General features: G+C 38.7%; 1 protein-coding gene and 1 long non-coding RNA gene across 9 annotated transcripts in view; one reads left to right on the top strand and one right to left on the bottom strand.

The window, feature by feature from the left end:
• The window catches only part of CMSS1 (cms1 ribosomal small subunit homolog), a 394,573-nt gene that overhangs the window by 362,397 nt on the left and 6,419 nt on the right, over positions 1 to 25,757 (top strand). For all 5 annotated transcript variants that reach the window (XM_060416610.1, XM_060416607.1, XM_004002874.5 and 2 more), the window contains 6 exons: positions 6,896 to 6,967; positions 9,658 to 9,787; positions 17,389 to 17,448; positions 18,403 to 18,505; positions 21,783 to 21,843; positions 22,278 to 22,365. In XM_060416610.1, coding sequence (XP_060272593.1) covers positions 6,896 to 6,967; positions 9,658 to 9,787; positions 17,389 to 17,448; positions 18,403 to 18,505; positions 21,783 to 21,843; positions 22,278 to 22,365 — 514 coding nt within the window. The remainder of the gene's footprint in view (positions 1 to 6,895; positions 6,968 to 9,657; positions 9,788 to 17,388; positions 17,449 to 18,402; positions 18,506 to 21,782; positions 21,844 to 22,277; positions 22,366 to 25,757) is intronic.
• Positions 1 to 25,757, bottom strand: part of LOC121816330 (uncharacterized) — a 52,892-nt gene that overhangs the window by 17,409 nt on the left and 9,726 nt on the right. The window contains exons 1-3 of one of the 4 annotated variants that reach the window (XR_009600932.1): positions 11,625 to 11,736; positions 9,274 to 9,432; positions 1,079 to 1,226 (exon numbers count right to left, since the gene is read on the bottom strand). This is a non-coding gene — a long non-coding RNA (uncharacterized LOC121816330). Of the gene's footprint in view, positions 1 to 1,078; positions 1,227 to 9,269; positions 9,433 to 11,624; positions 11,737 to 25,757 lie in introns of those variants that run through there. The other 3 variants (XR_009600926.1, XR_009600924.1, XR_006055888.2) reach the window with 3 other exon arrangements.

The following is a 25,757-nucleotide window of genomic DNA, read 5'->3' on the forward strand; positions in this document are numbered from 1 at the left end:
CTGGACAAGACCCCTTAAGCTTCCTAGACTTGTGTTTGAGAGAATTGCCAAGGCACACCTTTAATTTCTTTAAAGACTTTTGTTTGTTAATTTGGCTGCAACGTGGAGCTTGTAGGATCCTAGTTCCTTGCTTCTGCTGCTGCTAAGTCACTTCAGTCATGTTCAACTCTGTGCAACCCCATAGACAGCAGCCCACCAGGCTCCTCTGTCCCTGGGATTCTCCAGGCAAGAATACTGGAGTGGGTTACCATTTCCTTCTCCAGTGTATGAATGTGAAAAGTGAAAGTGAAGTCACTCAGTTGTGTCCTACTCTTAGCAACCCCATGGACTGTAGCCTGCCAGGCTCCTGCATCCATGGGATTTTCCAGGCAAGAGTACTGGAGTGGGTTGCCATTTCCTTCTCCCCTAGTTCCTTGACCAGGTATCAAACCTGGGCCCTCAGAAGTTAAAGTACAGAGTCCTAACCACTGAACTGCCAGGGAATTCCCTTTCAAGATTTCTTATGTGATTGTGTCTCTGTCCAAAAGTTTTGAACAGTGTGCTCAGATACTATCCATCTATCACCTTATTTTTGATACATTTCAAAGTAATTTGCAAAATCAGTACAATCTGCTCAGATGCTTCACCATGCATATTATTTTTTAAAGTTCAATATTTACTTTAAAATAAATATGTATTTTAATATTTAATATAAATATTATTAAAATATTTATAAATAAATAAAAATTTTAAAGTTCTTTTTTTCCCTTTTAAAGTAAAGTTGACATACAAAAAAATACAGAAGTATCGAATGTCTTCTTCAAAACTGCTTACCCCTGAGGCAACCATTGTTCTGATGTTTTCCCCCCAAAATTAGTTTTCCTTTTTCTAGAATTTCACACTAATTAAATCATACAGGGTATACTCTTTGGCTCTAGATGTTTTTTATTCAGCACAATATTGTTTAGATTCATCTGTGTTGATGATAGTGGTCTTTCTTTGTTTTCTCTTTCTCTTTTGTTTTGCTGAGTGTATTAGTCTGTAGTGCTATCATAACAAAGTGCCTGGGTGGTGTAAACAACAGAATTGTATTTCTCACAGTTTTGGAAGGTGGAAGTCCATGGTCAAGGTGTTGACAGGTGTGGTTCCTCCTGGTGCTTTTCTCTTTGGCTTGTGAATGGCTGCCTTTTCACTGTGTCCTCATGTGGTCTTTCTCTGTGTATGTACATTCCTGGTGTCTTTTCCTCCTGCAAAGACACAAGTCCTGCTGGATTATGACCTCATCTCTATGAACTCTTTATCTTTAATTGCCTCTTTAAAGGCCCTGTCTCCAAATATGGTCACATTAGGGATTAGGGCTTCAGCATATAAATTATGGGGGTCACAATTCAGTCCATAACACTAAATAATATTCAGTTATATGAATGTGTCACAGTTTATTATCCATTATTCTATTAATGGATGCCTGTGACTATTTCTTGTTAGGGTCTATTATGAATAAATCTGTAATCAACATTCATATACAAGCTTTTTTATTAACATAAATCTTTATTTCCCTTGAGTAAACACACAGGAATAGAACTGCTGGATCATATTTAGTTTTGTACAAACTGCTAGACTTTTTTTCAAAACTGAGTGTTCCATTTTTCCACTTACACTGTCAGTATATTAGTTTTACTTGCCTTATTCTCTTATCAACTTTTGGAGTTATCAGTCTTTTTATTTAAACATTTTGGTGAGTGTATATTGAATGACTTTTGACCAAACCAAATAAGCAGTTCTAAGTTGCTTGTTTTTTAAATATTTACTCATTCATTTTATTTATTTTTGGGTGTGCTGGGTCCTCATTACTGCACATAGACTTTCTCTAGTCAAGGTGTGTGGGCTTCTCATCGAAGTGGCTTCTGCTGTTATGGGGCACAGTCTCTAGAGCTGAGGGCTCACTCATGACACACAGGCTTAGTTGCCCCACAACATGTGGAATCTTCCCGGACCAGGGATTGAACCCATGTTCCCCACATTGGCAGGCGGATTCCTAATCACTGGACCATGAAAGGAGGTCCCTACGTTGTCTTAATTTTTACAGTGAACATGCTTGTTTTTGTTATAAAATTTGTTATAAATTTTATCTTTTTACCAAAGCAATAATCAGACACTATTAAAGGTTTTTTCACCGCTTCCCTGGTGGCTCAGAGGTTAAAACGTCTGCCTAGAATGCAGGAGACCCAGGTTCAATCCCTGGATTGGGAAGATCCCCTGGAGAAGGAAATGGCAACCCACTCAGTACTCTTGCCTGGAGAATCCCATGCAGTGAGGAGCCTGGTAGGTCCCTCTCCAGCTGCTACCTCCTCTGCCAACACAATATTACATTTTGGTTACAACAGTTGTCACTGTTTCATTATTATGACCATGGAAACACTGCTTAATGCCGAGAAAAAGAGAAGCTATAATCATCTCTACTTTCTTATACAACTGTTTATTTTCATGGCATTAATAATTACCTCATTTCTTCATTTGCCTGACTTGCTATGTTCCTGTTGTTAACTGCTCCCATATGTTACAACATCTCTTCCACATGCCCATAAATAATATTTTCCATATGCTCAAGTAGAACAGTTATTGTTCTTTCCTATGCATCTCCACACTCTTTTTTCCACTTGGAATTGGTTATTTTCTAGACTTACAGAGCAGCTGAGATTTCTCTTTGCTATTCCCTCAGTTGTCTTCTGGATTGGTTTCTCTATTTTCTGAATCCTATGTCATCCTCTTTCTTAATTTAGCCCTTTATTGTGATAGAATAGAGCCTTTCGTATCTGCAAGTAGGAAGTAAACTTTTTGAGACCTTAAATATCTGAGAATGTTTACTGAAATCTAAACGTTTTCCTTTTAACTTGACTGATAGTTTTTCTGGGTATAAAAAAATCTATAATTTGCAAATAAAATTTCCCCATAATTTTGAAAGCTTTGTCTCGCTGAGCTCTGGCTTTCATTACTGTTGTTGCAAGGTCTGACACTATTATTTTCTTTGACCTTTTTATTATTTATGTTACTGTTTTTCTTTTGAAGTTCTTAGAGTCTTTTGTTTGTCCATGATGTTCTGAAATTTCATAGTAATTTTCCTTAGTGTGGGTATTTTTCTTATCCATTGTACTGTATACTTAATGGACTTTGAATTTGCAGTTTCATGTTCTAGAAAGTTTCTTTTAGTTCAGAAAGTTTTTCTTATTTTTTTTATCACTTCTTTCCCACTGTTTTATATGATTCTTACTTTCTATAATACCTTTTATTGTCATGTTGACTCTCTTAAGCTGATTCTCTAATTTTGTTACTACTTTTTTCTTATTATTTTTCATCCTTCTGGAAGATTTTTCTACTTTTCTTCAAGCCTTCCTCCTGTATTTTTATTCCAACTTTCTTATTTGTTTTAATGTTTAATTTTTTTTCTGATTTTTTCCCCTTGTATATAGCATCCTGTTTTTGTTTCATAGCTGGAAATTCTTTCCTCATCTGTCTGTGAATACTAATTGTAATTGTTTTGAATAATTTGTAATCATTTTGTTTGTAATTGTACTTCTAAGAATAGTATTGTAATTGTAATTTGTTTCCTTGGGGTTCTTTTTTCTTTTTGTTTATTTGCTCTCATGTTAGAGACTGTCCTTAGATGTCTGATTAGCTTTCTAGTCATATTGAAGAGAGATATGCTAAAAAGTTGATGGAAAACTTTTGTGCATCAATGGGACTTGTCAATTAGTAGACCTTTTGGTAGGGTGATATGATAAGAAAGCAGGACTTTTACTATGGAACCCCCAAAGTCACTCTCTTGTAGCATTTGTCTTAGGTTATTTTATTTTTCCAGAGAAGAATTCAGTAGTCTCCTGCCTGTACTGTATAACCTGGCTTGAGACATCCTGAAAGAGGAACAAGAAAAGGAGATGAGTCTCAATCTCTGCCCTGTCTCCCCTGTGCTAGACTTCTTGGTCTTATTCTCTCCAGAGCATAAATCTCCAGTCTTCTGTCAGGAAGAGCAAGATGAGAGGAAGCAGTAATAGGATAATTGCTTGGCTGCCTGGACAGAAGATAGAGCCAGATGGGAGTAGGAAGGAGGCAAATCGTTTTAAATGTAAACTTTCATCCAGTCTCTTTTTATTTCAAGCCCTTTCCCCTCAGTAGTACCCTGTACCACCGACTACTCAACCTTTTCAGGGCCCAGTAGGTGAAACAGACACACTTATTGCTAGCTGCCAGCTCTCTAGAAACCCAGGGCCTAGCTGTCTCTCTCCCTCTGCTAGATAGCATCCATCCAGTTTCAGCCACTTTCCACTTTTCAAAAAATTGTTGAAATCTCTCCACTACTGTTGTCCTCTCTTCTGGTTTCTTGGTCCTTATAGATTTATATCTTTTCAGTTTCCTTTATTTTCATTTAGTAGTGTTTTGAAAATGATTTGCCATGGTTAAAACCAGAAGCCTCATTCTTAAAGAATATAATTTTTGACACTTTAAGTAATTGAAAACATACCCCCAATTAATTGCTTTTCTAAATGCTTTATAAGTTTTTCTGTTAAATGTTTTGGGACAAATGTGATTCTTCTAAATCTTTAACTTCATGCTCCAGGTACATATTTTAAAAATCACTGCATAAAGAAATGACATTACTTTATTACCTACCAAAGACAGATACTGTTGAAATTGATTCTATAAATGGTTAGCTGGCTGGCTGTGGTGCTTCCTCATCTTCTTACCTCATCTCTCTGGGGGTAAACATCAGCATTTGTAATGCAGTTAGCAAAGTTTAAGAAGTTTCAATACTGTGGGATTTGTATTTATTCATAAAGTCATCTTACTTCTATGGAAATTGACCCCATAAACTTGCATCTTCTTTAGCATCCTACTGCAGCCAGCTAAAGTGACTGCTCCCAGAAAATAAATATCATAGTGTATTTCCTTTAAGATGATGTAAGAATTTGAACCTAATATACAGAATCTTGACAAAAGCAATTGTCAAGCCTGTTTTTTTTTCCCCCTTTGCATGATTCAGAATTGTTGATTTTTTTTTTTCCTTCTGAAATTGGAGAATCCATGTCCTTATAACTGAGCTCATTTCCACATTTAATTTCTGTTGTGTTTAATTAGCTTTGTATGAATACAGCTCCACACATTGAACATACACTCAGAGAGCACCTCCATTTGCTAAATAGGGAAATGAAATAGATTCTACATTTGCTTCCCCAAAACCTTGCTGCTGGTGACAAGATACTGCAGTATGCCTTGAGGCACCTAGGGATCTACTAACTGTGTGCAGGCTTTGCCATAGGAGCATAAGCCGATGTTGACCTGATCTGTAACTGGACTCTTAGGACCGTCTGGCAGCTTCTGTGACATATTAGCGGCCATGGCCCCGGTTCTAATTGGCATCAAATTAGAGTGTATCTGCATCTACAAGACAGTTTAACTTTCTAAATAAGAGAGATCATAATATCTTTCCTTCTTTAGCTATGATACTTTTGTACTTTGCAGGGTTTTTGTTTTACCTAAGAACCAGCTGAGATTTCAAGATTCCCATTTGAATCTACTTCTCTACCACTGAAATAGAGTCTAGAAACTGCTGGTCCTGGACGCATGTCTTGAAGAAATTATGTAGCATTATATTTCTCTGGCTTCAGGCCATAGGCATGCTTAATCTTCAGACTGTCTGCAAACTTTAATAGAAAGCTTCATCTGTAATCATTTTAAACAGAACCAGTGGAGACAAGATTGCTTTAGTTAGTAGTTTACCAGCTAAAACTGAGTACTCTCTAGTTGGAATGGAAACTCAATGAAGAAAAAACTTGGAATAAGTTTTCACTTACATTTTATATCTTACTTGGCAACTGGTTTGAAAATGTTGCATAAAAGATCCAACACAGGAAACATTTTATACAACTGCTTATGATTAATAAATATGGAATTTGAAGCATTCCATTTTATAAATCAAAGTCTTAGCCCAAATTTCCTGTTTTTCTACACTTTAAAAAAAACCCTTAGGGTAAAAATAGCACTAAACTGTATAGGGTACCCCAGGGGTCAAGGCAACAGGCAAAATCAATTACTCAGGATGCCATGGTGCTGAGACTTTTGTCAGACCATTAGCAGAAACATTCATTTTATAGTCAATATAGATAAGGCATTTGGTGCAGCTGGTTTTATAAAAATGTAAGTAAATATATCCTACTTCAGATTTTCTATGCCTATTGAGAAGAGGAAAGAAATGGATAACAAAATGGTAAGTCAGTGACTTGGAAATACAGTCTCACACATTGCTAGTTCGTAGACCACACCAGTCATGCTAGTCAAAGACTTGTATTTTTACTACATCTTAATTTTAACCATATCTCTTTCCGCCTATATTTTACAAACCTGGCCACTGTCTTCCACTTTGAATACCCTGCACCACCACCTCAAAACATATATTCACTCACTCACACATTTTGACCTTTGTTCATAGACTTTCCCGTCTTAGATCATCTGCACTTTCTCACTTTTACAAATTCTCTCAGCCAGCCCCTGCATAATAGCCTACAGTAGATGTTGCAACATTTCTTTGTCCATATTACCAAGATATTCTGAAGAATACAGGCATGACAATAGGTACTTTGGGATTCATACCATTAGTTGACACCTCATCATGCTAAGTGAAGTGAAAGTCGCTTAGTCGTGTCTGACTCTTTGCGACTCCATGTACTATATAGTCCATGGAATTCTCCAGAAATCCAGGCCAGAATACTGGAGTGGATAACTGTTCCCTTCTCCAGGGGATCTTCCTCACCCAGGGATCAAATGCAGGGCTACCACACTGCAGGCAGATTCTTTATCAGCTGAGCCACCAGGGAATGGCTCATCATGCTAAGATGAAAGTTTTCTCATTTATGTTTCTTTATAGCCTAAAGAATGTTTCTTGATACAACCAAAGGAGACAAATGAAGATGCCGCCAAGACCAGGAAGAGGAAAAAGGTAATATTAGTTATTTTTTACAGTGGTGTGGCCCTGCATGGTTTTCATCACATTGTTTTTTTTATTGTTGTTTGTTTGTTTGTTTTTTCTTTTTTTTCATCACATTGTTACATCGTGTACTTTGATGAATCAGTTATTGTAATCCCCACTTTAGAGATGCAAAAGTTGTAAAACTCATTAAGCTTTGGTGACTCTCTTAAGGTCACTAGTAATAAGTGTTTTTGCTGGAGCTAAAAATAAATTCTTCGAATTCCTATTTCAGTCTTGTGGATTACCAGGCATCTTTGTTACTCTGTGTTTTCACTGTGGTTAGAAGTCAGACATGGGTTTCTAATTCTAGAAGGGGCCCAGAGCTGTCCTGCCCTCTGGCCCCTCTGGATTTATCCAAGAAAAGAAATTTACCAACCTTCTTTTCTTAACCATTTCATTTTTAAAAAATCTTATATCTTAGAGTATTACTAAGAAAAGATTAAGCAGATGAAAGTAGTGTAAGTATAAGGCATTTCTGACTCTAAGTTTGAACCATAATTTAAAGCAAAAGACTACCCTTTCATTTTCAGACTTGCCTGTGAACATATGGGAAACTCTGTTGCTCCTATACAGACTTTCTTATGGCTCAGCCTTGAAGAAAGTGTGGTTAGCTTTGACCTTCTACCACTGTTATGAAAACAGCAGTGTAATTCTCTCCCTGCCAAGAAGGGTCTACTGCTGTAGTCAGCAGAGGAAATATGATTGGGATTAGAGGAAAGAAGATGGATGCAAACCAATTACTTAACAGCAAGCTTTTAGAAAACTGAGAGTGTGTGCCTATGTTTTCCTTGCCTGCATATGGCCAAATAGGAAGATGGAAGATGCCAAATTGGCTGAGGTTTGGCAAGTCCTTAAAGAAATGACTTTAACTTCTCTTTGATAGTTTGTACACTAATAGCCTCAAGAGTGTTACGTTCTTAGGGCTCAAGGTCAGAACTCTAGCTAGATGGTTTGGCCTTGGCTGAGGTCATGCTGAAATCTGCCCGCTGATGACATTTTTTTTTTTTTTTGTAAAGTTGATTCATTTGACAGAGCTTTGTTCTTGGCAGTGGTATGAAAAGGAACATAGTATGGATGGAGGGGGAAAAAGGTGGTGTAGGAAGCAAGGAAGGGCCTTTCTGAATTTTTGGTGAAATATTAGAAAGATATAAGAAGGGAAATTCATGATGAAAGTTGAATGAACAATTTATGTTCCTAGTACATTGCAGGCGTTTAGAATATGCTACACAAATAAATCCAAATCAAAATAGATGTTGTAGAGCATTTCCTGTTCTGCTTTTTATGGGGCCAATTCGAGGTGTCTCTCCCAAGACTTGAGCATTGAGGGTCTTAAGTGCCCTTTTTCAGTGTGCTCCTTTGCTGGGATTACTCCTGCAGCTCTTGAATCCCAGAAATCCAAACTGAAACTCAATGCCTTAAGATCCAGGTTACACAAGAAATTCTCAAATTCTACTCTCCCAGGAATACACATTGTCTGAAGCTTAGAAAGGGGTTTCCATAAGCAACGAGATTTACTGACTTTTAGGACTTCCTTGGTGAAAGTCATAGTTGCACAGTCGTGTCCAACTATTTGCGACCCAATGCACTATAGCCCACCAGGCTTCTCTGCATGGAATTCTCCAGGCAAGAATACTGAAGTGGGCAGCCATTTCCTTCTCCAGAGGATCTTCTCAACCCAGGGATCAAACCCAGGTCTCCCATATTGCAGGCAGATTCTTTACCACCTGAGCCACCAGGGAAGCCCAAGGTGGCTCAGCGATTAAAGAATCCACCTGCCAGTACGGGAGACATGGGTTCAATCCCCGATGCAGGAAGATCTCACTTGTCGCAAAGCAACTAAGCCCGAGTGCCACAACTGTTGAGTCTGTGCTCCAGGGCCTGGCAGGTGCAACTACTTAGCTTACGTGCGGCAACTACTGAAGCCCGAGCACCCTAGCCCACACTCCACAAAAAGAGAAGTCACCACAGTGAGAAGCCAGCACACCGCAACTAGAAAGTAGCCCCTGCTTGCCACAACTAGAGAAAAGCCTGTGTGGCAATGAAAACCCAGCATGGCAAAAATAAATAAATAAATAAATAAATAGTAAAATAAATAAAAACTCTAAAAAAAAAAAAAAAAAACCCCACAAGGATCATTTACAGAAACTGACCACATGCCTGGGCATAATGCAAATGTCAGTAACAGTTTTTAAAGAAATTGTATCACACTGACTGCAAGCTCTGTATATAACACAAGTAAGTGAAAGAATCAAAAAATAAAATAAACACTTACTGACTTTTAACAGAAAATGCCTGGAGAATCCCAGGGATGAGGCAGCCTGGTGGGCTGATGTCTATGGGGTCTCACAGAGTTGGACATGACTGAAGCAACTTAGCAGCAGCAGCAGCAGCAGTAGCAGCACGTATTATAGACTCCTGCAAAATTTGTAGTTCTCCTAGAAATCATAGACCAAGGAGTCTCTTAGATCATCCACTTTTCAAAGCAGTAGTTATGTCTAAAAAGTATCTTTCAAGTTTTCTCAAGTGTATTTATTAGAACCCATTCATGCTTGGCCATCACCAGAACCTATTTACAGTTTAAATGCCAGAGGAATCAACCTATCCTCAGCCAAATGCCACTCTAAAAATCTGTCTTCCTATTTTTACTTCTTTCTCATCAGAAGAAAATTACTGATATTCTTGCAAAATCAGAGCCAAAACCAGGGACACCTGAAGACCTACAGAAGCTGATGAAGGGCTATTACAGCAGCAGTCGCTCAGTGATTGAATTAGAAGAACTAACCCTACCAGGTACAACCAGGCTTCCTGTTCTTCCCTCTAATGACTGTGTTTTCCATGTGCTAGTACTCCTTTCCTGAACCTTATCATTTTAACTGTTGGATGATTTCTTCATTAAGATGCTAAATGGTATTTGTTCAGTCTAATAGATTGGTAAACTTTTTTTACTGCAAAGGTAGTGGGTGTGTTTTGGGGGCAGATTTTTCAATGAATAAGAATCTTTAATGAAGATAGAAGTTAAATAAAAATAAAGCACACATTTAAAAGTAGAGATGATTAATTTACTCATCCTTTATAGACAAGAACTTTAGCTTTAATAACATTTTAGTTCTGTTGTTGCCCTCATCGTGGATGTCTAGTCATTGTTCTGCTTTTAGGGTAGTATTTTAGCTTCCAACCAAGACTTTCTCAAGTAAACCATCTAAAGATATGAACAAAATTCTACATTTTTTAGCAAGGCTGACACCTCACCAGGTATGATTCTTAAGTATACTATTAAATGAGATCTTCTGCCTTATAGAATATTTATAATTAAGTTAAAAATATTGGAAAATTCTTTTAAAAACCAATTTTAATGAATTTCAAAATAATGACATAATCTATTACTCTTTTGTTCTGAGACTGAAGAAAATAGATGTCATAAAGTCAAACAACAAAATATCGGGCACCACGGCTTCAGATGAGCTATCTGTAGACTACTAGGAATATCTAACACTGCTTTTGGAAAAAGTCAAAGGAGGCTTGATTTCCTTTTTCCATTACAACTTTATACTTTCTAGAGACTCGAGAAGCTGAAAAACAGCCCGTTCCCTGAATTTTTATAATTCTTTTATAAAATGATGTGTGCATGGTTTTTTTTTAATGCACACTGGATTGGAGACACCAGTTCCCCTGTCTGTTCCTTTTCCGAAAGAAATGCCCTGTAGAGAATTGAAGGAACTCATTTCTACATGAGTGAGTCCTGAAGTTTCCTACTTACTGAGCTCAGAAACCCCAATAGCAATTAGAGATGACTCTTCTAAGCACACAGCTCCTCAGGAGGAGAGCTCCTCCTGACTCCTCTATCTCAGGAACCAGGTGCTGTAACAAAGCCTCTTCAAGGTTTAACTGAAATTTGATTTCATTGTGACTCAGCAGTCAATTTTCCCTTCTAGTTCTTTGTTAGAATTGCAGAGAGTCAAAAGTCAGAAGAACTCTTTAAGGAGTCACTTGAGTTCCATAGTGAGTTTATATTATATCATCATTAGAGTTCAATAATATAGTTAGGTAAGAATATGTGGTCATGATTGACTTAGGGGAAAATATTTAAAATATGTTAAAAGAAGACTGTTGTAGCCAAAAGGAACAGGTTTTCATTTTTAGTTAAGAAATTAGGCCATTCTGAGTCACAGTGTTTGAAAACATCATAAGGTTTTAGAGAAAAGGCCCATCACTACACCGTCAGGGCCGAGACAGAGAGGAGGTCTCTGTCATTTGAAGGAGGGACATGCCATCGGTTATCAGAACAGTCTCAGGAAGGGGCATATATTACTTATATGGATATAAGTAATAAAATACTGTTCCTATTTAGTTTGCCCAGTGTCTGACTTGGTTGTGGTTTGCACGTTGTTTGTGTCTGTAGGGAAGGAACATGTCTTTTCAATTAATACTGTGCGCTGTACATTGTTAATGTCATATACATGGGAACTTAATTAGAGTTTTGAAGCAAGAATCACTTAGAGCTAACTTAGCTGTCCTCCTGAGAGCTGCATTGTAGTTCAGATCAGTGCTAAATGCCTGTAAGCAACTGAATCACCCAGAAACTTAAAAAGCAAATTCCCAGGCCCAGCCCCAAGGAATTCTGACTTACTGTGCCAAGGGGACTCCATTCCAGGAATCTGTATCTATTGTAATGCTCTGCAGGCGAGTCTGATCATATCCAGACTTGGGAGATTATAATTTTAAAGATCATCAGAGGCTCTACAACAGGATACAGAGGGCAACATCTTTGAAGTTACTCACATACTGTGAATTTGTATGCACTGGGTCACAACATAAGTCTCATTTAATTCAGTAATAGTTTACTCCCTAACACTCTGATGTGTTTATAGACAGACTTCTTCTGGTATAAAGAATTTGGGTGATAGACATGCTTTTTTATACATCTTAGGTACAGCGTTAATAATACTACTTGGTTGCTAGACCATGCTCATCATTGGTTGATCAAGGCCCCTTGTTTTATTGCAGTTTGCTTCATTCCCTTTCATTGTGGTGCTGTGCTCTGTTGTGTTAATGTCGCATTTTGATGTGTTATTCCTGCTCTTCCCCACCCACACTCCGATTTCCTTTCTCCATAGGCATCGACGCTAATGAGTCACTGTTCATTTTTTAAAATGCGTATGTCACATTGTTGCACGTGGAAGCTTTTCACAGTTTATTTAAATGAAGTTGTACTGCACCTCTCCTTCTCTTTCCTCCCTGAACGCTTTTTCAGGACACCTGTGTAGCTTTACGTACATGTAGTTCATTGCTTCTAAAATGCTACATAGTATTCCAGTGATTTCATCTACCACTTATTGTTCATGCATTTTCTCCTATATGGATGTTTAGGTTGCTTCTAGTTCTCCAGCATTACAAATAATACTTGTATGAAGGTTTTGAGTGTGTCTTTATAGACTACACGAGAATTTCTTTCCATAATGTTTCTTTCTTTCCATTACATTCCAGGAATGTAATCATGGGTTCATAGGGATATGATATCAGTTCAGTTCAGTTCAGTAGCTCAGTCGTGTCCAACTCTTTGCGACCCCATGAACTGCAGCACACCAGGCCTCCCTGTCCATCACCAACTCCCAGAGTTCACCCAAACCCATGTCCATCGAGTCAATGATGCCATCCAGCCATCTCATCCTCCGTCACCCCCTTCTCCTCCTGCCCTCAATCCCTCCCAACATCAGAGTCTTTTCCAATGAGTCAACTCTTCTCATGAGGTGGCCAAAATATTGGAGTTTCAGCTTTAGCATCAGTTCTTCCAATGAACACCCAGGACTGATCTCCTTTAGAATGGAGGGTTGGATCTCCTTGCAGTCCAAGGGACTTTCAAGAGTGTTCTCCAACACCACAGTTCAAAAGCATCAATTCTTTGGTGCTCAGCTTTCTTCACGATGTACGCCTTAATTTTATTACTATCCAGCATAGCAATACCACTTTATACTTCACCAGTAGTTCCCAAGAATTTCCATCATCCTACCTTCTCAGCAATACTTGGTACATCTTTTTAACAATTGCCATTCTAATGTATATGCACAATGTTATCTCATCTTATATTAATTTGCACGTCTATGGTGACTGGTGAGTTTGGGCATCTCCACAAAGATCCATTAGCTGTTTCAGCTTTACCTTTGTATATTGCCTATTTCCATGGATTTGAAAATAAAAATGTTTCATTAGTCCACTGAATGTACAACAAGCTTCTCTTTCACTACTCTAAAAAATGATGACTCAAATTGAAGAAAGTAGGGAAAACCAATAGACCATTCAGGTATGACTTAAATAAAATCCCTTATGATTATACAGTGGAAGTGAGAAATAGATTTAAGGGCCTAGATTTGATAGATAGAGTGCCTGATGAACTATGGAATGAGGTTCGTGACATTGTACAGGAGACAGGGATCAAGACCATCCCCATGGAAAAGAAATGTAAAGAAGCAAAATGGCTGTCTGGGGAGGCCTTACAAATAGCTGTGAAAAGAAGAGAGGTGAAAAGCAAAGGAGAAAAGGAAAGATATAAGCATCTGAATGCAGAGTTCCAAAGAATAGCAAGAAGAGATAAGAAAGCCTTCTTCAGCAATCAATGCAAAGAAATAGAGGAAAACAACAGAATGGAAAGACTAGAGATCTCTTCAAGAAAATTAGAGATACCAAGGAACATTTCATGCAAAGATGGGCTTGATAAAGGACAGAAATGGTATGGACCTAACAGAAGCAGAAGATATTAAGAAGAGGTGGTAAGAATACACAGAAGAACTGTACAAAAAAGATCTTCACAACCCAGTTAATCATGATGATGTGATCACTAATCTAGAGCCAGACATCTTGGAATGTGAAATCAAGTGGGCCTTAGAAAAACAACCTAGATGTCCATCAGCAGATGAATGGATAAGAAAGCTGTGGTACATATACACAATGGAGTATTACTCAGCCGTTAAAAAGAATTCATTTGAATCAGTTCTGTTGAGATGGATGAAACTGGAGCCGATTATACAGAGTGAAGTAAGCCAGAAAGAAAAACACCAATACAGTATACTAACACATATATATGGAATTTAGGAAGATGGCAATGACGACCCTGTATGCAAGACAGGGAAAGAGACACAGATGTGTATAACGGACTTTTGGACTCAGAGGGAGAGGGAGAGGGTGGGATGATTTGGGAGAATGCCATTCTAACATGTATACTATCATGTGAATTGAATTGCCAGTCTATGTCTGACGCAGGATGCAGCATGCTTGGGGCTGGTGCATGGGGATGACCCAGAAAGATGTTATGGGAGGGGGTGGAGGGGGTTCATGTTTGGGAATGCATGTAAGAATTAAAGATTTTAAAATTTAAAAAAATAAAATAAAATAAAATAAAATAAAAAATAAATTTAAAAAAAAAAAAAAAGAAAGCATCACTACGAACAAAGCTAGTGGAGGTGATAGAATTCCAGTTGAGCTGTTTCAAATCCTCAAAGATGATGCTGTGAAAGAGCTGCACTCAATATGCCAGCAAATTGGGAAAACTCAGCAGTGACCACAGGACTGGAAAAGGTCAGTTTTCATTCCAATCCCAAAGAAAGGCAATGCCAAAGAATGCTCAAACTACCGCACAATTGCACTCATCTCACATGCTAGTAAAGTAATGCTCAAAATTCTCCAAGCCAGGCTTCAGCAATACGTGAACCGTGAACTTCCAGATGTTCAAGCTGGTTTTAGAAAAGGCAGAGGAACCAGGGATCAAATTGCCAACATCCGCTGGATCATGGACAAAGCAAGAAAGTTCCAGAAAAACACCTATTTCTGCTTTCTTGACTATGCCAAAGCCTTTGACTGTGTGGATCACAATAAACTATGGAAAATTCTGAAAGAGATGGGAATACCAGACCACCTAACCTGCCTCTTGAGAAATCTGTATGCAGGTCAGGAAGCAACAGTTAGAACTGGACATGGAACAACAGACTGGCTCCAAATAGGAAAAGGAGTACCTCAAGGCTGTATATTGTCACCCTGCTTATTTAACTTATATGCAGAGTACATCATGAGAAACGCTGGACTGGAAGAAACACAAGCCTGCCGGGAGAAATATCAATAACCTCAGATATGCAGATGACACCACCCTTATGGCAGAAAGTGAAGAGGAGCTAAAAAGCCTCTTGATGAAAGTGAAAGAGGAGAGTGAAAAAGTTGGCTTAAAGCTCAACATTCAGAAAACGAAGATCATGGCATCTGGTCCCATCACTTCATGGGAAATAGATGGGGAAACAGTGGAAACAGTGTTAGACTTTAGTTTTGGGGGCTCCCAAATCACTGCAGATGGTGACTGCAGCCATGAAATTAAAAGACACTTACTCCTTGGAAGAAAAGTTATGACCAAGCTAGATAGTATATTCAAAAGCAGAGACATTACTTTGCCGGCTAAGGTCTGTCTAGTCAAGGCTATGGTTTTTCCAGTGGTCATGTATGGATGTGAGAGCTGGACTGTGAAGAAGGCTGAGCACCGAAGAATTGCTTTTGAACTGTGGTGTTGGAGAAGACTCTTGAGAGTCCCTTGGAGTGCAAGGAGATCCAACCAGTCCATTCTGAAGGAGATCAGCCCTGGGATTTCTTTGGAAGGAATGATGCTAAAGCTGAAGCTCCAGTACTTTGGCCACCTCATGCAAAGAGTTGACTCATTGGAAAAGACTGATGCTGGGAGGGATTGGGGGCAGGAGGAGAAGGGGGTGACAGAGGATGAGATGGCTGGATGGCATCACGGACTTGATGTATGTGAGTCTGAGTGAACTCCGGGAGTTGATGATGGACAGGGAGGCCTGGCATGCTGCGATTCATGGGGTCGCAAAGAGTCGGGCACGACTGAGCGACTGAACTGAACTGAACTGAACTGAAAAAATGATGGTCAGTCTATTTGGGAGAAATGTCTGTTTAGGTCACTCATTATCAGAGAAATGCAAATCAAAACCACAATGAGTTACCATTTCATGCCAGTCAGAATGGCTGCTATCCAAAAGTCTACAAGCAATAAATGCTGGAGAGGGTGTGGAAAAAAAGGAACCCTCTTATACTGTTGGTGGGAATGCAAACTAGTACAGCCACTGTGGAGAACAGTATGGAGATTCCTCAAAAAACTGGAAATAGAACTGCCTTATGACCCAGCAATCCCGCTGCTGGGCATAGACACTGAGGAAACCAGAACTGAAAGAGACGCGTGTACCCCAGTGTTCATCGCAGCACTGTTTATAATACCCAGGACATGGAAGCAACCTAGATGTCCATCAGCAGACAAATGGATAAGAAAGCTGTGGTACATATACACAATGGAGTATTACTCAGCCATTAAAAAGAATACATTTGAATCAGTTCTAATGAGGTGGATGAAACTAGAGCCTATTATAGAGAGCGAAGTAAGCCAGAAAGAAAAACACCAATACAGTATACTAATGCATATATATGGAATTTAGAAAGATGGTAACGATAACCCTGTATGCGAGACAGCAAAAGAGACACAGATGTATGGAACTGTCTTTTGGACTCTGTAGGAGAGGGAGAGGGTGGGATGATTTGGGAGAATGGCATTGAAACATGTATAATATCACATGTGCAATGAATCACCAGTCCAGGTTCAATGCAGGATACAGGATGCTCGGGGCTGGTGCTCTGGGATGACCCAGAGGGATGGTATGGAGAGGGAGGTGGGAGGGGGGTTCAGGGTGGGGAACATGTGTACACCCATGGCGTATTCATGTTGATGTATGGCAAAACCAATACAATATTGTAAAGTAATTAGCCTCCCTCCAATTAATATAAATAAATTTAATTTAAAAAAAAGAAATGAAGCACCCTGTGCTCTGGAAGAACTGGCAGAACAGGTCCTCAGATAGATTATTTTCAGGAGATGATTTTCTGAGCCCAATTCTTCCATCTTTTCATATCTAGAGAAGCCTTCATGGTGAGTGTATGCTCTTTGTGACTAGCAGTAACCTTCATCTGACTGGTAGTAGCAGCAATTTTCTGCAAAAAAAATGTGCTTGATTGCATGCACTCTCCCTTTATTAAAATTATATGTATCCTGACCTTCCTCCCTAACTCTTTGTAACAGTTTTTCAGAGCTTTCTGAAATGCTGTCTCCCAGGCTATAATCCTCGTTTTGTCCCAAATAAAACTGAACTCACAGCTCAAAAAAAACACAAATGATGGGCAGTTAAAAGTCTACTGTTGGTGCTGCTGTTGTTTAAAATGCTAGACAACACTTTAAAATAAATGAGTCCTCAACTGATTAATGTTGTACAACCTGTTCAAGAATATATCATTCACATTTAATGTTTCGAGTGTGTGTTTGCAAAATCCTCTACAAAGTATGCTTCTCATATTTCTAGACTCCTGCTTCCTCAAGGCCAATGATTTAACTCACAGTCTTTCGTCATATCTAAAAGAAGGTAAGTATTCCTTTTTTAAAAAACTATTCATCAAATTGTTATTTCCATTAAAACATGAGGTTTGTCTCTTTAAAATAAAAACTTATAAAACCTCAAATTTAAAATGAAGTTCCCATCCTAAGTGGATTTTAAATTAATGTTTTTTAGGTCCATCTTGATATTAATTTTTATTTACTTTAATTTTTTCTTGTTTTTCTCTGGTTTTGGGGATTTGAGTTTTGGTCTTGTTTTTGTTGTACAGCACATTAGATGTGTTGCTCTTGGAATCCAGAGAATTATATTGGTGTTCTCGCCCCAAGTACCCCATCAATTTGATGTTTGACTTGGCACAAGTTACTGAGGACTCCTCCAGGACTCTATTTTATTATCTGAAAGACTGGGAAGTGGGACTATGATCTTGACCCCAACTCTGAAATTCTGTTCCCATATTCAGAACTCAGACCTTGGCTGTTGCTCGGTCTGACTTTGTCTTTTTCATTGTATGTAGGCGGTAATAATTAGATTACTCATGGTAGATAGTCATTCATTGTGACCAATAATGAGCTAGTTTAGATACAGTAATTTAGCCTTCTGTTTTCACATTCTAACCAATTCTGATGACACTCAACTTGAGTTCATAAACCTTTCTTAGCCTCAAATACAGCAAATGTAAATGCAGGTAATAATAGAATCAGTCTCACTGGTTATTAAGTTTTCTTTGTCTTTTTTTTTTTTTTTGTACAAACTTTTTTTACTTAGTTCTAAAGCTGGTCGCATTTAGTTATTTAGTTAGCGTATTTTATGTTTTGTGGTATAAATTAATGATGTTCCATTTTAATGTCTAGGATAACCAGAGAATAGTATCTGAACAATGCTCACTATATGAAATAATAGTGAAGTAACTGGACAGTGTTCAACTGTGGAGCCTTAGTTTGCTATACGTAGGGTGATGTTTTCCTTATGCTCTTTTTTCAGTCTGCCCCAAATGGGTGAAGCTTCGGAAAAACCACAGTGAGAAGAAATCAGTCCTGATGCTGATTATCTGTGGCTCTGCCATCCGAGCTCTGGAGCTCATTAGGTTGGAAGCTTCACCTGTTCTATTTCGTGACTGTTTTCTGAGTAACCGATGTGTGCCAAGCTGATATGTTCTATTTGCTGGCAATGTAGCAGTGAACGAAATACACAGAGTCTCCTCTCTCATGGAACTTACTCTCCAATGAGGGAGACAGATGATAAACAAATAAAATACACATTATAATGTCAAGTAGTGATAAGTTATGTAAGAAAAAAACAAATCATGGCAAAGGAATAGAAGAGAATGGGGGCTGCTTTTAAAAGGATAATTGCAGAAAGCCTCTCTTAGGAGACTGACATTTAGACAGAGAGTTTTGCACAGTGAATGAGAACGCCAAGCAGATGTCTGGGAGAAGAGTGTTCCAGGCAGAAGGCATAGTAGATACAAAAGGCCCTGAGATGGAGTACCGTTGGAGGATTTGAGCAGAGGAGTCACATGATCTGAATTATTATTCTAAAGGTTCACTTCGGCTCCTGTGTGGAGAACACACTTTGTAGAGGGCAAGGGTGAAAGCTGGGAGGTTATACAGGCAATAACCAATTTGGAGAAATAAATGAAAGAAAAGATCTAATTTAAAACCATATAACAAGAAAAAATAGAACACCAATGCATAAACCTCTCAAAATTTAGATGAAGAAAATATTACACAAGGGATGCAGAACATCTTAAACAGAAAAGTGAACCATGTTGTTAAATTGGAAAATTTGATGTAAATATATCTGTTTACCCAGAATAATCTACAGATTTCATAGATTTCCAATGAAACTTCTATAAAGTTGTTTTTTACGCTAGATAAAATAGTTCTAAATTCATATAATACAGAAGAAATAATAGCTGTGGAAATTCCAAAAGAGAATGCTAATGAAGGCCTATAGTATCCATCAGATTGTTTTATTAAGAGCCATATTGCAAAGTCTCAACAATCAAAACAGTATGGAACGGGCATGTGCATGACAGCTCAAAACAGTGGAGCAGAATTATAAGTTCGTAAGTAGACCCATATGTATATGTACAGAATATGGCAAAAGCGACAAATTAGTAGGGAAAGATAGACTTTAATAATTGGTATTGGAACAATCAGGTAGCCATCTGAAAAAATTAACTTGGATCCACATCTTACTTCTTATACCAAGAAAAATGCCAAATGAAACAAAAATTTACATATAAAAATTCCAGTTTATAGATAATTTGTAGGTACTTTACTAAGTGCTTTCACATACCTTTTCATTTACTGTAGTTTTTGTAGAATAAACAAAAAGGCTTCCACTGAATCAGTAACATTCAGTATTCAAAGAAGAGCCATCAGAGTAAAATGGATTTACTGGGACTCAGCCCTCTCCCGGAGCCAGGCTCTTGCTTAGCTTTGACCAGAGACAAAACAAAGAAGAATCCAAGTCCTGAAGAAAAAGGAACTTGATCAAATACACTAAAGTGCAAAGTTGATTCTTGGTAGTTATTTAGCCTCTGTTTTTCTAAATGAAGTAATCTGACCATGAGTAGTTTTTAATGATTGTTAATAGTCCTTCAAATCCTTCTTTCCTGCTCGGCACTCACATTAAATTGTAAAATTCCCTCTCAGTAAAACAGAAGTGTTCCTTTTTTCTGCTCTAAACATAATTGATCTTTAAGACTCCAACTGGTTTTGGACAGCTGTACTTGCTGGCTCTGAAATCATAGGAGTTCACATTGACTTTTCAGTGTTTAAGAAACTACTGCTGCAGAACTTATTTCAGATTCAAACCCTAGTGGCAAAGGGGTTGGCCTGAAGATGGCTTCTTAAAAACAAGCTGTCACATCGATTTGAGTACATAAATGCCTTTCTGAGGGGCATAGAAGCACCGTGGTGCTGTACTTCATTTGCCAATTCTCGGTGTTTTTCTGTGTCTTCAGTAATATTATGATCCATTTCAAGGTTAGGTGATTTCTGAGCAGGCACAATGAACCCTATTCATAAAGGTGACTATTGAATAATTCTAAATTTTGTAAGATTACCTGTTCTCTTGAGAACCATACACTATATTAAATATGGCCCCTAAATTGTCTTCTTAGTTAACCTCACCACGGAGAAAGCTCATATATAAGTACAGACTCAAGTGCAACAGAATTTGTGTAGAATGAGTCACCACTTTGTAACTTCATATATTCCCACTGGTCAGTAATATTTCTCAAGTATAATAGTGGTATATAAAGGAGAGTAGTATTCCAAGCAGCATTCCCATGTTCTCATCCCAAATATCAACTAGAAGATTATTCTTTTATACCCAGTTTTACACATTTATACCCAAAACATTTCCACATGTAAAATTTTACAGATAAGCTCACTCTTCAAAGTCAATAAAAGTAGGAGGCTCCTCTGAATGCAGGGCACGAGCCCGCTTACCCTGAGCCCTCTGGGCAGCCACACATAGACCTCTGTACATGGCCTTGGGCTCCGAAGAGCACAGGCTGACATCACTGCTAAGATTCTTTCAACCAAATTTTGGGTGAGAACTATACTGCAGAGTTTGAAGATAAATTCTCTGCCAGGGATCTAAAATATAGAACTTTTGTATTAAAGGTGTTAAAAAACAAAATCCAACCAAGTAAATTAAAGGTCAAATTGACTTTTTCAACAATTCGTGGATCAGGCAGCATCCCAACTAGCTACTAGAAGGGCACCCTGAGGGGTTGTGCACAGTGGAAGGTTTCTTGGAAAAAGGGTGGAGCAAGGGGAGAGCAGAACGACCTATTTTTAGGCCAAAACATCTTTTGGGGTGGGGGAGGAAGCAGCAAGGTTTTAGCTTCCTTTGGGGGTTGGAGAGCCCCACAGAACAGGTTATCTTACTGGGGCTTGACCAGAAATTTCAGACTGGTTGATTAAGATTACATTTCTGAGAGAAGTGGAAACTGTAGTTAGATCAAATATTAAATCTGGGTTCAGTATCATGAGCTTTTAGCAAGAGTGATGCCATGTTGAGACTATGGTTTTCATTTTAATACAGGTAAAAGGCAAGTCTACATGTTTCAGTAATCAAGGAAACCTAAGTACAGTTAACCTTGTTTCTGAAAGTTAAAAGCCAACCCAGATGCATGCCTGAATAAAGGCCACCCCACTCTTGTTCCAGAGATGGGCTGAAAATCAGGATTTCTGTTTATGTGTGTATATCCACATATATATGTACACATATACCTACATAAATGTGCATATTCTTTTAAATAAATCAAAGGGTAATACATAAGTGGTTGGCATGGCCCTGAATGAGTGAGTTTTCTTATGAGTAAATCTATTTCTTTTCATTAGGTCAATGACTGCATTCAAAGGAGACAGCAAAGTTATAAAATTATTCGCAAAACACATAAAGGTAAGCGAGGGCCTGTGGTTCCTGGTGAGGAGTGGAAGTGATGCCTCAGGGCCACTTCCAGACCTCAGTTTTTTTCACTTCAACCGCTTTACCTTATCTCCTTAGCAAGCGTGTTCTTTGGTGCCTTCCTTACGTATTTAACACCCAGTCTGATTTTCTTTGCATTCCCTGCCTTTGTCCCCACAACAGTCACCGTTCCTCTGTGCTGTGATATTCTTGTACAGAAGCTGAGGCTTAACCAGTTTTCTAGGGAGATGCTCTCTTCTGTCTTGATGTTAACCCTCTTTGCCCTGAAAGTTGACCCTAAACAGGAGTAGCTCCTTTTGCTGTTTCACTTCTGCTGTTTAGCTTTTAGATTAAATGCTCTAAAATTGGGCTGTGATTGAGCTTTCTAATGACTCTTCTTTTTTCCCTTCTCTTCCATTTTGAAATAGGTCCAGGAGCAGGTAAAATTGCTGGAGAAGCGTGTAGTACACCTGGGTGTAGGAACTCCAGGGAGGATTAAAGAACTCATTAAACAAGGTATGAAAAGAGGCAGTAATACTCCTACCCAGAGCTGAGTGTTTGCCTTACCCTGTGTGAGTCTGGGAAATCACGTGTGTGATGCAGTGAGACCAGACCTGTGTGTTTTTAGTTAATTCAGGGTTGGAAGCTCAGCCCTTAGTCTCGAAAAACCAGCCAGCAGGTGTAGTGCAGTGGGGAATGATAAGGACTGTTGCAGACTACAGTACGTGTGCCCATCTAAACACATTCACATTCCAGTTGCTTTAAGGAGGTTGGTGGATTCACAGCTTATTACACCAGTTTGCAGCCTCTGGACTTTGTAAGCTAATGTGTTGAGTGTTTCCCTCTCACTTAATTGAGAGGCTCCCCAAGGCTCCCATTCCAGTTGAGGGCTGATATAGAAAACATGTTAAAAAAAAATGCAGTTTCTATGGATGAAATTCAAGTATTCTAGAATACTTCTCGCGAGTTCATTTCCTTTTAGTGCTTTACCCAGAAAATATTCCAGGTAGCATCCACTGGTGGGTTTCTATAGTTTGATGACTTTCTCAAAGCCAGTAGCCTAAAAACCTTCTGGCCTACTGATGATCTTAGTACATTTTTCTACCTGCCAGACAGATTAAAGTATTTCTTTTAAATGCTCATTTCCAAATAACATGTTCAAAACTTTATTTTATAACTGTCTGGAGCTGTTCCTTGATTTCTGTGTGTCTAAAAGTAATGTGTTAAAAAAAATAAAAATAAAAAAAATAAAAGTAATGTGTTCATCAACATAGTATCTCAGTATAGAGATGGTCTTTTACCTGGAAGCAAAAAAGAGCTAAAAATACTATTGTTTCTCTCCAGATGAAAACCATGCATTAATGAACCCACTATATGCAGAAGTCTGTGCAATTACAAGTAGCAAACTTGGTAGACCCAGACAAGGAGAGGGAAAGAAATATTTTTTGAGTTCCTACTTGTACTGAGTGCTATGCTAAACACGCTTACATATCTCATTTAGTACACACAGTATCGTTGCAGGCTAGCATTCTTATTTCTTAAGAGAGAAAACTACAGCTTGGAAGGGTTACGTAGCCCCTCCCAAGACCCTCTCATTCCAGGCCTTCCTGATTCCAGAGGCTTTCCCCTTCAAGGAGCTCCTGATCTAGTTGAAGAGATAAGTGTACATAGAATGAGAATGACAGCAGTAAGTGCCAAGGGCCAAACCAGCACTTGGGTCTGTATGAGTTGAGATGAAGGAGAGGTTGTTTCGGTGGCTGAATCTGCAAGGAAGGCTTTATAGAGAAAGGAGTCTTTAACTGATATTTGAGGTATGGATAGGATTAAAATAGGATCTTTGAAGTATGGAGATGTGAGAAAAGCATTCAGGAATGAGAGAACAGCTGAATCAGAAGTAGGCATGTAGATACACAGTCTATATAGAGGAGGAAATACATAAGCAATATCGTGTCAAGGAGAAGAGCCTCTGCTGTAGACTGAAGCCTCTGGGTGCACATCCCAGATCTGGCAGCTACCATCTCTGGGGCTTGGCAAGTTTCTTAACATTTCTGAACCTGTTTCTTTATCTGAATGACAGAGATGAGAAATGCACCCACCTTATTGCAAAATTCAGACTTAAGTTGAAGAAAGTAGGGAAAACCACTAGGCCATAAAAGAATAACCTAAATCAAATCTCTTATGATGAGACAAATAGATTCAAGGCATTAGATCTGATAAACAGAGTGCCTGAAGAACTGTGGATGGAGGTTCACGACATTATATAGAAAGTGGTGATCAAAACCACCCCCAAGGAAAAGAAATGCAAAAAGGCAAAATGGCTGCCTGAAGAGACCTTACAAATAGCTGAGAAACGAAGAGATGCAGAAGGCAAAGGAGAAACGGAAAGATATACCCATCTTAATGCAGAGTTCCAAAGAATAGCAAGGAGAGATAAGAAAGCCTTCCTAAGTGAACAATGCAAAGAAATAACGGAAAACAATAGAATAGGAAAGACTGGAGGTCTCTTCAAGAAAATTAGAGATACCAAGGGAACATTTCATGCAAAGATGGGCACAATAAAGGACAGAAATGGTATGGACCTAACAGAAGCAGAAGATATTAAGAAGAGGTGGCAAGAATACACAGAAGAAATATACAAAAAAGATCTTCATGACCCAGATAACCACGAGGTATATCACTCACCTAGAGCCAGACATCCTGGAATGTGAAGTCAACTTGGCTTTAGGAAGCATCACTATGAACAAAGGTAGTGGAGGTGATGGAATTCCAGCTGAGCTAGTTCAAATCCTAAAAGAAGTGAAGGTTTCTCAGTTGTGTCTGACTCTTTGCATCTCTGAAATTCTCCAGGCCAGAATACTGGAGTGGGTAATCATGCCCTTCTCCAGGGGATCTTCCCAACCCAGGGAATGAACCCAGAGCTTCTGCATTGCAGGAGCTGAGCCACCAAGGAAGGCCATCCTAAAAGATGATGCTGTTAAAGTGCTGCAGTCAATATGCCAAATTTCTTTGCATTGTTCACTTAGGAAGGCTTTCTTATCTCTCCTTGCTATTCTTTGGAACTCTGCATTAAGATGGGTATATCTTTCCTTTCTCCTTTGCAAATATGGAAAACTCAGCAGTGGTTACAGGACTGGAAAAGGTCAGGTTTCATTCCAATCCCAAAGAAAGGCAGTGCCAAAGAATGTTCAAACTACTGCACAATTGCACTCATTTCACATACTAACGAAATAATGCTCAAAATTCTCCAAGCCACGCTTCAACAGTACTTCAACCAAGAACTTCCAGATGTTCAAGCTGGATTTAGAAAAGGCAAAAGAACCAGAGATCAAATTGCCAACATCTGTTGGATCATCGAAAAAGCAAGAGAGTTCCAGAAAAACATCTACTTCTACTTCATTGACTATGCTAAAGCCTTTGATTGTGTGGATCACAACAAACTGTGGAAATTTTTTAGAGATGGGAATACCAGACTACCTTACTTGCCTCCTGAGAAATCTGTATGCAAGTCAAGAAGCAACAGTTAGAACCAGACTTGGGGAAACAGACTGGTTCCAAACTGGGAAAGGAGTATGTCAAGGCTATGTGTTGTCACCCTGTTTTAACGTATATTCAGAGTACATCATACAAAATGCCAGGCTGGATGAAGCACAAGCTGGAATCAAGATTGCCAGGAGAAATGTCAATAACCTCAGATATGCAGATGACACTACCTTTATGGCAGAAAGCAAAGAAGAGCTAAAGAGTCTCTTGATGAAAGTGAAAGAGGAGAGTGAAAAAGCTGGCTTAAAACTCAACATTCAGAAAACTAAGATCATGGCATCCAGTCCCATCACTTCATGGCAAATAGATGGGGAAACTGTGGAAACAGTGGCAGACTTTATCTTGGGGGGCTCCAAAATCACTGCAGA

Source organism: Ovis aries, chromosome 1, assembly GCF_016772045.2.
Source record: "Ovis aries strain OAR_USU_Benz2616 breed Rambouillet chromosome 1, ARS-UI_Ramb_v3.0, whole genome shotgun sequence".
In the NCBI taxonomy this organism is placed as follows: Eukaryota; Metazoa; Chordata; class Mammalia; order Artiodactyla; family Bovidae; genus Ovis; species Ovis aries.